The sequence below is a fragment of the Typopeltis vanoorti genome, chromosome 12 (genome assembly GCF_054136105.1).
Source record: "Typopeltis vanoorti isolate ZY-2024b chromosome 12, IOZ_Tvanoo_1.0, whole genome shotgun sequence".
In the NCBI taxonomy this organism is placed as follows: Eukaryota; Metazoa; Arthropoda; class Arachnida; order Uropygi; family Thelyphonidae; genus Typopeltis; species Typopeltis vanoorti.
In genome coordinates this window covers 58,558,771-58,572,028 of record NC_143560.1, presented here as the reverse complement: position 1 = coordinate 58,572,028, position 13,258 = coordinate 58,558,771, and the positions used below count along the sequence as shown (strand labels likewise).

At 36.1% G+C, this 13,258-nt stretch overlaps 1 protein-coding gene across 1 annotated transcript in view; it reads right to left on the bottom strand.

Annotated features, from left to right (window-relative positions):
- Window positions 1–13,258, bottom strand: part of LOC150100817 (uncharacterized) — a 975,156-nt gene that overhangs the window by 388,272 nt on the left and 573,626 nt on the right. Inside the window, exon 24 of the mRNA XM_090401910.1 lies at window positions 10,567–10,720. Coding sequence (XP_090258036.1) covers window positions 10,567–10,720 — 154 coding nt within the window. The remainder of the gene's footprint in view (window positions 1–10,566; window positions 10,721–13,258) is intronic.

Below are 13,258 nucleotides of genomic sequence, written 5' to 3'. Positions count from 1 at the left end.
TAATCTGTACATAAATGATATAGGAAATAACCTGAAAGGAAATATTAAGTTCTTTGCTGATGAGAAATTAGGTAGAGTAAGAGTTAATCAAGACATGTGAAGAGCTTGCAGGATGATTTAAATATAGGCTGTATGGGAAAAAGATAATGGGTATCCATTTTGGGATAAACAGATTATAAGCTGTGTGTCACATTCATGGAACTATTCTCCAGGAAATAGATGTAGCTAGAAATTTAGGGATGGTGGTAGACAGAGTTAAAGTTTAGAGAACATATCGCTAAGGTTGCCAAAGTAGCTCATAAGATTACTTGGCTATTGAAGAACACATTAACAAGTAGAAATAAGGAAATTACTATTCCACTTTATAAGGCTCTGATACATCTGAATTACTGTACTCAGGTAGCTTCTGGATTTGTTAGGAATGAGGAAGTGGTTTGGAAGATTTAGAGACAAGCAACCAAGATGATAAGGGGTCTGTTGGATGTTCCCTGTGGATTGCAGAAGCTGGTTGACAGGAGAAAAAGAGTAGATATGATAGAAACGTTTAAGTTGCTTAAAGGGTTCTGAAGGATAGATGTAGGGGAAATGTTTCAGCACTTAGCTAGGAGTGGCTAGAGCCAGAGGTCATCCCTGGAAGGTGAATAAAGATATGATTAGAGGGTTGTGAGGACTAGATTTTTTTTGCTTGGAGAGTTGTGAATGAGTTGAATGGGTTGCCATAGTCAGTTGTGAGTGCTTTGGTCTGTTGATGGGTTCAAGAAGAAGTATGAGAAATTGTGTGGATAGTTTGGATCTCCTGCGATTAGTCTTCAGACTCCATGGAGGAACCCATACAATAATAACCAATTCTGGCCATAATAAAGCATCCTATCCCTAACCACCCAATTTTGTATTCTAGTTGTAATTAACCATTTTGATATATAATCAAAACATGCTGCTGATGTACATACTGTCCTACAACTGGAAACATCTTAGCACCACTCTTCTACAGCATTATTTTGCCTTTCACAACTCAATTGGGATTTCTTGTATTGCAAGACTCATGAAATAACTGGGTTAAAGCAGCACTTCCCAAACTGTGGGCCGCATCCCCCCCTTGGGGGGCCATAAGTTTTGTTGAGGGGGACCGTGAAATAATGAAAACAAATTTAAAATGTTTTAAGACTAAGTAGTTTTTTTATCTTAAAAGCAACGTATTTAATTTTTATTATTTATTATTTCTTTTTTGTTCTTTTTTATATTTTAATGAAAAAAATCACACATTGGTGTTAGTTAACAAATTTTACTTCTTGTGTATTTTGGCAATTAATGAATATTAATAAATATATGCTTATTCATATAAGTTGTTTCAAAGGTATTGATAAGAAACACAAAAAGATTACAAACCAAAATCTTGAATATAAATTGTATTGAATATAAATACAATAAATATTATAATAATATATGTCTGTATTACGATTTTTTTTTTTGATGGGGGGGGGGGGCTGTGAAATATTTTAATTTTTCCAAAGGGGGGCCTTGGCATCCATAAGTTTGGGAAGCACTAGGTTAAAGGTGCATTAAATTCCTTTGCATGTTTCCTACAAATTATAAAAACACCATCTAATCTCACAGTATTATTAACATAAAGCCTGTTCAGCCTGTGCACCTCCAGTTCACTGACTTCTGGTCTGTTGTATTTAGTTCCTTTTTTAAGCTTGCATAGCATTTATTACTCCATACAGCACAAAAACTAGGCAAGTTCTCATTAAATAATTCCACTACATCCTTTATGTTGATCAGTTTACCTCTCCTCAGTATCACTCTTCTGTAATCATTCTTCCTATATTCAGTGCAATAACTAACTTGGATTTCTTCTGATCTAACTGTTCACTTGCCTCTCTTAATGGACGTTTTCCTCCCTTACCATGCTTTTCACTTTTCTAGCCTATATTTTAAATCCCTAATGCTAAACCTCTTCCATAATTTTTTCCAAATTGCTTACTAATTTGGTTGTTCATCACTGCTGCACTCCCATTTATTCATTAAACTATTGGTGTACACCATTACTTATATCAATAGGTAACTGGATGTATTTTAATCAGTACTCATGATCAATTAATCCCTTCTCTCACAGCATGTCATCCCATTCTATTTACATAAACTGACTATGGAGCTTGAATAAAAAATAACCGGGTTTTAACTCATATACATTTTTTTTTTTGATTTTACTAGATGTATTTCCTTGACATGTTTTGCTGTCTATATGGCTAAAAGCATCTTCATAGGGTGGATTAACATATGTAGAAAATGGGCAAAAAAATATGTTTCTGATAGCCACTACTATCTTGAAACTGAAAACTGGAATGATAGTTTAATCATAAGAATTATGAAAAATACTAAATAAAAATCAAAAAATGAACCTTCATGATATTTGGAAGTCATTAATTAATATGTGTAACAGTCAAGACCACTCCTCTGCCAGTAGTCATGCACAGAGTTTACACAACAATGTAGAGACTAGCTTAATGATACACATGATTAAACTATTATTCCAGTCTTTTCAGTTTATAGATATTAGCAACTGTTTCCAACAGTTGCTAATATTACATTAATTGTGTGTCAGTTTTTTACTTATGTTAAGCAACCTCCTGAAAATGCTGTTACTTAGACAACCATGTAGTCAGCAAAACATGTCAAGGACATACCTCTAGTATAAATAAAAAACATACAAGTTATAACCTGGTCATTTGTTATTCAAGCAAATTTACTCATAGCAAATTGCATACAAATGACTATGGAGTTTTCCATTATCTTCTACATATAGTTAAACACATATCCCTTTTGGAGTGAAATGCTCCCTTGCTCAATCACTTTTAAAGCCTTTAAACTTTTAAGTATATCACGATCTCCTTCAGCAGCTGGTGACAATGGTGACAGCTCCTTCACAACTGCATGAGGCTATTAACAAATCCAGAACTCTAAAACTTTTCACTGCTTCCATGATATGCAGTCTAAGGTAGTTATCCTGCAGAAACACTAGAAATCCACTTGCCCCTGCTTCCCCTTTCCAATAATTATGTATAATTATGTTCACAATCATTTACAATACTTGCCTTCTTTTGTTTTCAGAGGAGATTCTATATTTCTCCATTTCTATATCTACCAACTGTATGAGGTATCATCAGTATAGTATCATGAGTAAACCAAATCTGATACATACCAAATAAGTGATGGTACTATTGGATTTTATTAAGCAATCATTCCACAAAACTAAAGATGAGTTCACACCTAGCATTTGCACTTCCTTCATGGAAAACATATATCCCAAAAGATGATATATCAGCATTAATGAAAGGCTGAAATATATTCAATATGCATATTTAGCTTAAATATTGTTTAAGTTAAGTTAAAGGATATTACATCCCATATAGTTTCTTAGCAGAATAAGAAACTCAAAGAGTTTCATGCCAAATATAGTAGAAACTATATAAAGTTCGGCGATTCCAAGCGTAAGCAAATACCTGGATACTGCAGCAACTGACCCTTAAGGTAGTGCAAGCTGAGGCAACTCATGTCAAAGGTGGAGCAAGGTCCTATCACTATTCTTGATATTTGCCCATAATGTGAACTTAGCTCCTAGGAGGGAGCTGTATTACTGTTCTACATTATGAGAGAAGGTCACTACCCAGACCGGTTTCAACCTTTATTAAGGTCTCATCAGTGAGTAGGTAGACTTAGTTAATATCAAGTTTGTAGCGAACAGAACTTACAATCCTTCTATGAGTATTGCCGAGAGGTGTCCTAATAAATTATTAGATATATGAAGAGCCAAAGGCTTCAATTCTTGTTATTATTTCAAAATTCTAACTTTATTTTTGATTCACTCCAAATTAATGAGTGACTGACAAATTTTTAGGATATGTTTTGAATTTAGAATGAAAATTATCCTCACCAAATTCCTGATATGTACCCTCAGAGTTTTTACAGGATGTTAACATGAAAAAGTTATATCATTAACTTCCTATCAACACAGTATTTCTCCAAATTAATCTGTCAAGAATTCAATATTATTATTACACCCTCCATGGAATCAGCAGACTTATCATGGGAGGTTAAATCAACTGACAACATACTTCCATGTAAAAAATCTACTCCTCACACCACTCTTCACCACACTCTTATTATTATTATTATTATTATTATTAAACAAGACCTCATGGAGTCAAAGACTCATCTAGGAAGTCCTTTTATCTCACACACATCTCATCATACCGGGTCTTAAACACATTCAAACTCCCTGCAGACACCACACACTCAGGCAAGGCATTCCAATCATTCACAACTCTGCACGAAAAAAACCTGCCTCTCACTCCCCTACTCACACCCTCTTTATACAGTTTCCAGGGATGACCTCTGGTTCTCCCCTGATCTCCCACTATTCTCTGTAGAACTTCTCCACCATTGATCCTATAACAACCCCTTACCAACTTGTAGGTCTCTATCATATCTCCCCTCTTCCTTCTCTCCACTAGACTCTGCAAATTACATCTTTTCAATCTTTCCTCATACTCGACATTCCAGAGGTCAGAGACTACCTTAGTCAGTCGCCTTTGGACCCTTTCCAACATCTCTTCATCCTTCTGAAAACCAGGTGACCAAATCTGGGCACAATAGTCCATGTGTGGCCTAATCAAAGCCTTATACAATGGAACAAGAATCTCCCTACTTCTACACGTCAGTGTCCTCCTCATCATTCCCAGAAGTCTTTGTGTTGTCTTCACAATTTTGGCGATGTGTCCTCTGAATTTTAGATCCTTATCCACTATCACCCGCAGATCTCTTATTTCCTCTACTTCCAACAATATATTCTCACCAAGCATAAATTCTGCATCCCATCTTTGTTTTCCAAATTTTAAAACCTTACATTTTGCAACATTGAACTCACATCCCCATTTCCATGCTCAATCACTCAATTTATTCAAGTCTTCTTGCAAGGCCACAACATCCTCACTACTCTTTATGGTTCGTCCCAACTTTGCATTATCTGCAAACAACTGAACATCTCCATCCAAATGTTTGCCAATATCATTAATATACAAGTTAAATAGTAATGGCCCTAAAACAGACCCCTGAGGCACTCCACAAGTGACTTTCCTTTTCCTGGATATCGTACCCCCATTCACAACTTTTTCATACCTATCAGATAGCCAGTCTCCAATCCAATGCAGTAATCTAATATCCAACCCCATCTACTCTAGTTTGACTGTAAACTTATCATGAGGTCTCTATCAAAAGCTTTTGCAAAATCTAAATATATTACTCTGTATCCTTCTCCTCTGTCCAAGGAAGCAGTCACTTTATTGTAATAAGTAAGTAGATTACTAAAACATGACCTCCCTTTAGCAAATCCATGCTGTCCATCAAAGATTATACCATTGTTGTCAACCCAACTCTGGATCCTAGTTCTCACATGCTTCTCCAACAATTAATCACAACACCTGACACAGAGATAGGCCTATAATTTGATGCTTGAGTTCGATCACCTCCTTTATGAAGTGGCACAATCTTGCCCTCCTTCCACTCTTTAGGAATTTGACCAAGTGGAAGACTCGTATTAAAAAAATATGTCAAGGCAGGTGTCAAATCTCTGGCACATTCCTTCAGAATGCACGGTGATATATTATCAAGTCCCACAGCCTTATTTACATCTAGTTTACTCAACTCCTCAAACACCTCTTGCTCACTTACAGTCAGTCTCTCCTGCTCATCATCAACTGCTCTCAATCTCTCCATGAAGTCACATTCACAAGATTGAAAGATCTTCATGAACTGTTCATTAAGTATCTCCACCACACATTCTGCAACAGCTGTCTTTATACCATTTTCTCCTATCAATGTCATCCTTCCATAATCATTCTTTCTTTTGCTGGCTACATATCGAAAGAACTCCCTAGGATTCTTTTTTGCTTCATTAGCTAACTGCTGTTCATACCTCTCTTTAGCTACTCTCACCAACCAAGTCACCTTCCTGGTCTTTATAGACCTCACGAAATTGGTTATTTCCACTTCTCTTATGCTGCCTCCACAATGCCCTTTTTCTCTGTATTGCATGCTTAATCTCTTTATTCATCCATCTCACACCTACCTTATTTAACCTTCTCACCCGTGGTATACATTTAGACATTGCATCCACTAAATATTTTTTGAAAATCCCCCAAGCTGCAATGATCTCTTTTCCAGCTAACTCCTCATTCCATGCTACACCTGCAAGCTGTCTCCTGAGCTCTTCATAATCACTCCCCTTGTAGTTCCACATATAATACCCTTTTTTCACAGGGGTCCTTGCACTGCTGGCTACAACCCAGGTAGTCACCTCATGGTCACTTTCACGAATTGGTGGATGATTTGATACCTCATTGATAATTACATCCTCCGATGAGATGACCAAATGCAAGACCCTTAATCCTCTTGTGCCCTCCGTTACATACTGTCTGAGGTAGTTATCCCTCAAGAACTCAAGAAACTCATTTTCTTTACTTCCAGTTGCTATCTCTTCATTCCAGTCTATATTGCCATAATTAAAATCACCCATAATAATCACCCTTTTCTTATTTGCTTGGCTTATTTGACTATACATTTCACTATCACCACCATCCACATTACCAGATCTATAACAACATCCCACCAAGTATTTGATTCTATTCACCTCTATCTCACACCATACTGCCTCAAAACCACTGGCCCCATTTCCCTCTTGCATCTCTACCTTGTATGGACATAACTCTTTCTCTATCATCAATAGCACTCCCCCTCCCTTTTTACCCCTTCTATCCTCACGAAATACATCATACCCTTCCATCTCTATTCCTGTCAGGATGTCATCCTCATCTAACCATGTCTCACTTATTCCGACAATCTCTGGGTGCACAGACGCAATTAGTGCAACCATTTCATCCGCCTTGTTTCTTATACTTCTAGCATTGGTATACAAAGACAACAACTCATTTCTGGATCTACAGCTAGTTCCACTGATACCACTCACTCGATGTGATCTCTCCATGCTGGACTGGGGCCATTTCCCTTTCTGCTTCTTCATTTTCTGCTCTTACATAACTACAGGGAAGGCATATGGTTCTTCCCTTCTCGCCTTCTACTCTTTTTATAATCCCATCTGAATTAATAAAAATCACCTCTTTTCCTTCCATTCACCAAACTTGGCAATCCACATTCCTTCAACCTCTCCCAATAACCAGCATACCAGAGCCTTAGTATTGTCTTAGTCACTCATCTCTAGACTCTTTCTAATGTTTCATCATTCCAATGAAAACCAGGTGACCAAATATGAGCATAATAGTCCAAGTGTGGTCTGACCAGTGCTTTATACATTTGCACAACCACCTCCTTATCCCTACATGTTAGATTACTTCTTATCATGCAGCACTACATTGTTCAGTCTTCGCAACAATTGCAATATGCTCTCTAAACTTCAGTCTACTGTCAACCATCATTCTCTGATCTCAAATCTCATCAACTTCCTGTAGTATAGTGCCATCAATATAGTACACAGCCTTATATTTCTGCACTCAAAAATGCAACACCTTGCACTCATTAAACTACAATCCCACCTCATTTGTCCAAGCTAACCATTGCATGATATATTATTTGAAACAAGTTAAACAGCAGAACCAAAGAACAGAACCCTTGGGGATGCTACTGGTTAGCCTCTTTTTTTTTTGAGATACTGCTCCATCATACACAACTTGCTGGTATTGTTCAGAGAGCCAATCTCTGATATATGCTAACCAATATGTTATCCATTCCCATCCCCTGCAATTTGTACACCAATTTATCATGTAGTAATCTATCAAATGGTTCTGCGAATTCCAGCTATATCACTGAATATAATTCTCCCTTATCTAGCATACTTGTTACCTTATTATAAAATACAATTGCTAAAATAAGACTTATCCTTAACAAATACAAGCTGACCATCACAAAAAATACTATGTCCATCAATTCATTATCATATTGTATTCTTAACCAATCTTTTCAACATCTTGACTACAAATGCAGTTATACAGACTGGTCTATAATTGGAAACTTCTGTCATCAAACCAAGCTTATGCAGTAGTACTATTCAGACAGATTACTTCAAACCTTATCAAATCAGATCAACTAGTTCTATTATCAGATTTTATATTTATGTCTTCTAAAAGCACTTTTACTGCACTAATGCACCTATATCTTGGTCTTCTTCCTGCCATCCTGGTAAAGAACACTTGTTTTGCTAATGTTTTCTCTCCAATTCTGAAGTGGCATACCACCTGAGATAAAGTCTGCTAACACATTACCAAATACTACTAATATCAAGTGCTTTTCATAATATCCTCATTTTTAATATGATACTGCCATTGATGCCATCTGTTCACTCTCCCTAATCTCCATCATAACTCTCATGTGTGTAGTCTCAAGTCTTTGATCTAGTGTTGTATTTTTAACCCAACTCTTGGATCTATAAGTTAAAATTTGTGTGAACACTGTCTTGTATACAGCTAGTTTAGCATTTTGACTAATTTCTCTCTTATTCCATATAAATTTATTCAGTTGACTTCCTACCATACCAGCTATGCTAATTCTACTGTCTATTTCCATAGACAGCAGAATTAGCAAAGCAGGTATAGTAGGAAGTCAAACTGAATAAATGAATGAAAAATTGTGAAAAAAAATTATGAAAAATCTGTAATATTAACTACTATAGTTTATGTAACAAAATAAGTGATTGCTGTTGTTTTCTTATTATTATTATTATTACCCCAAGACATCATGGAGTCAAAGACTCATCTGGGAGGTCCTTTTATCATACATACATCTCATCATACCGTGTCTTAAACACACTCAAACTCCTTGCAGACACCACACTCTCAGGCAAGGCATTCCAATCATTCAAAACTCTGCATGAAAAAAAACCTGCCTCTCACTCCCCTACTCACACCCTCTTTATACAGTTTCCAGGAATGACCTCTGGTTCTCCCTTGATCTCCCACTATTCTCTGTAGAACTTCTCCACCATTGATCTTATAACAAACCCTTACCAACTTGTAGGTCTCTATCATATCTCCCCCTCTTCCTCCTCTCCACCAGACTCTGCAAATTACATCTTCTCAATCTTTCCTCATACTCAACATTCCAGAGGTCAGAAACTACCTTAGTTAGTCACCTTTGGACCCTTTCCAACATCTTTTCATCCTTCTGAAAAACCCAGTGACCAAATCTGGGCATGGTAGTCCATGTATGGTCTTATCAAAGTCTTATACAATGGAACAAGAATCTCTCTACTTCTACACATCAGTGTAGAAGTAGAGAGATACCACCCACTCGATGTGATTTCTCCATGCTAGACTGGGGCCATTTCCCTTTCAATTATTTATACAAAACAATACAATTCATTACAATTACAATTCATTCATCAATACAATTATATAAAATTCAAAAAATAAAATCAACAAATTTAAGTGGTTATTTTTCTGTAATGAATTTCATGTCTCAAAATGAAACTGAAACATAAAAATTGGTTGAATAGCTAAGCCGATATGTATGGGTATTTCTGGCCTTAAACAACTTTTTCTCCCCATCCAGAACTGTAGCAAGTACATAACGAGTAATTCTTTTGTTACATGCACATAAAACAAATTAAACTTAAAAAACACACACACAAAAAAAAGTAAAATAATAAAAATAAAAAAAATTCTGTAGCCTGCCCACAGTATTAATGCACTGTTAGTAATATAGACTGTTTTGCTTATATAGGTTTTTAACCTTTCATGGATGAGACACACATAAGTCATGCCATCCCAAATTTCTTTAAAATTCAGACTCTTTTAGTTATTGATAGATTATTATCATATTGGTCCTGCAGATATGTATATAAGCAGATAGACTGTAATCAATGTAGTTTATGCCTGGTGTTTTTGGAATAAATATTAGCAAATGAAATTTTTCCTTGGTTATTACATTCAAACTTTAAAATTCTGACTAGCTATAAAAAACCCATACCTACATAAGTTAAGTTAGATACATAAGTTAAGTTAAAGTTAAGTTAGATTAGAATTAGAGCTATCAAATAAGTTTTAAAAAAATTACTTCAGCATACAAGGTTTTCTCTAACTTCAGGTTGGGTACCCCCAACCAATACATCATGATTACGTAGTCAAGAATATGTCTGTAGAAAAAGTATGCATGTGTTTTTCAGTATAAGGTTTGTTACTTTATGAGAAACTGTTATTTTTACATCATTATTAAATTGATGGTAACAGTAATTAGAAATAAGCATTTTTAAATATTAATAATTAATATGAATTCTAATTTATGAATAATATGTTTGAAATTAGGAATGCTCAACTGCAGTATTATATCTAAATTCATAATGCAGTTATGGATATAACACAAGAGATTTAGAAAAGTTATAAAAGTTGCCAGATGTAGCCTGGTTAAACTGCTATATATCATGAGTTAATGCACAGTCTGGCACATGAATAACATCACAAGCTCTTAAATATGAGCAAATATATGTGAATCTCATTATACCTTCTGGACCTGATGATCCTGGGATACCAGGAATTCCAGGAACACCACGTTGTCCAGGAAGTCCATTATTTCCTATTTGTCCTTTTGTGCCTCTTAAACCTGGATGACCTGGTTCTCCTATTCCACCATCTAGACCTGGTTCTCCATGAACACCCTAAAGTAATATGCATAATATATTTAATCAGACTAAGAATTTAATGTTTAATTATTCAAAAGTGAGCCTCTACAAAAAGCATTTCCAAGAAGAAAAGTCAAAAATTCCTACTATTCAACCAAAAGCAAATTTGGCTGAATAGCAAATTCAATTTTATAGGATAAAATCTTTTCAAATGGTCAATACTGAAAAATATCCATCTCATATAAGATAATCATTAATTTACTGATTTCTTTTTTAGTTGATTTAGGATTTGGATGAATTCTGATTTACATCCTAAATTGGTAAGATATCCTTTACAGCCAGGTTTATAACCGCCATAGTGCAGTTGGAAGAATAGTGGAACATTGAGCACTTTGACTGGAAAAAACCTGCATTCGATTCTCATCGTGACAAGGGGAATCCTTATATGGCTTTTTCAGTTGGAGGTGAGTTAGCCAATCTCATACGGTGGTAGCAGGGTTTTTTCTCCAAAATTCGGGTTTTTCATCCCACGTACAGACAAATCAGTGTTCAGGACACACACAATTTACAGACAAAAAATACTGTTGTTGGTGATGATGGGCAAGAGATACCATTGTGGCTAGCCATGTGAAGACTTCTGTGAGGATAGGATGTATGTGGAAGTATAAGGCTGGTGATTATGACAAGCTTAGGAGACCCTTGGAGCTATATCATGAAATGAGGAGTTCAGTGGCAAGGAAATAAATACTACTTGGGAATTATTATTATTATTATTACATGACACTTCCAGGGAGTCCAAGGACTCATTGTGGGAGGGCACACTACTCTACTTCACTAAATACATCTCATCTTCTCCACTACTACTTAATTCTCCAACTACGATACTACTACTACTACCACCATCAACGGCATCTCTTGCCCATCGTCACCAGCAACAGTACGTTTTGTCTGCAAATTGTGTGTGTTCTGTAGGCCGATTTGTCTGTACACGGGATGAAAAACCTGAGTTTCCGGGAGAAAAAACCCTGCTACCACTGTATGAGATCAGCTAACTCACCTTCAACTGAAAAAGGCCATATAAGGAGGATTCGATTCCCCTCTTCACGACGAGAATCGATCCGTGGTCTTTTCGAATTAAAGGGCACAATATTCCGCTATTCTTCCAATTGCACTGGCAGCAAATTGACAAAGAAATACATAACAGTGTCAATGTGCAAAATAAGGTAAGTGTCAAATGGATGAAAGAGATTATGCATGAAGTCTGGAAGAAGGCATTTTAGAAGCAGCACAAGATGAATAATTGAAATAATCAGTTGCACAAAGAGTATAAAGAGCAGGACAGAAGATTGACTGTGGGTAAGGACAACAAAAGTGCAATTTAAGTACAAATTAGCAAATTACACCAAGAAAAACCCTCCTGAGTTTTCTTGATATGTGACAAGTAGAAAGAAGGATTATTATAATAAGCTGTTAATGAATGAAAATAGGAGATTGGTGACTGCTGCAGAGAACATTCAATTAGTAGTTCCATGGGGTATTTCATCCCCAGTGTAAAATCAGAGGCTGAAGTGTAGAGAATGAAATGAGAGAAGACTTAAGGGTGAGCAAGCAAGAGGTATATTAGGAGATAAGAAAGCTAGATGTCAATAAGAGAATAGGAATTGATGATATATCACCAGGTGTCATTCATATGCAGTTGGTAGAGCAAATGGTCCAAGGAATGTTGAAGTAACGAGTATTCCACCATAACTCAACTTCAATCCTTGATGAACCGAGATAAAATTACAAGATATGTCCAGCAGATGTCCCAACCTTTGTTCTCCAAGATGACACAGAATCTAAGCACGTGCTACAAAACATGTCACAAAAGACAAAGTGCCCATTTTGAGCAAACAATCTACCATCATTAATGCTTTATTCAACACAGATTCCACTGATAGTTGTGAATACACATATCATCATGTGTAAACATAGATTTCTTGTTAATAAACTTGCTTACTCCATAACATATATCGCTGTAGCTGTTCAGTACCCCTTTTTTGTGTGCTGAACACAAAAAAGAATAACTGTATAACAAGATGATAAATGTATTGGACAATAGAAATGCATATACAGTGGTATATTAGATTTTGCAAAGACTTTTGACAGATTGCCACAGCACAAGTTAGTAATTAAATTGAAGTAGATGGGATTGTATGATAGACTAGTGGGTTGCCTAAGGGGAAAGTCATGAGCGGTGTACTGCAAAGGTCAGTTTTGAGACCATTATTATTTAATTTGTATATTTAATGATATTGGGATAGGTCTAAATGGTGATATACAACTGTTTGCAGTTAATGCGAAACTGGGGAGTGAAAAAGTCATAAGGAATCAAGCAGATATTGTAGCCTTACAGGGGAACCACAACATCAAGTGAACTGTATGGAGCGATGGACTGCATTTGAGTCGTTATGGTGTGAGTCACTTGGAAAGACTGTTGCTGGAAGGTAGAGAAGTGAGTATAGAGAATGAATCAGATCAGGTGGGAAGTGATGTGGAAGAGCAGGAAGTACAACAGAAGAGATTGAAGAGGTG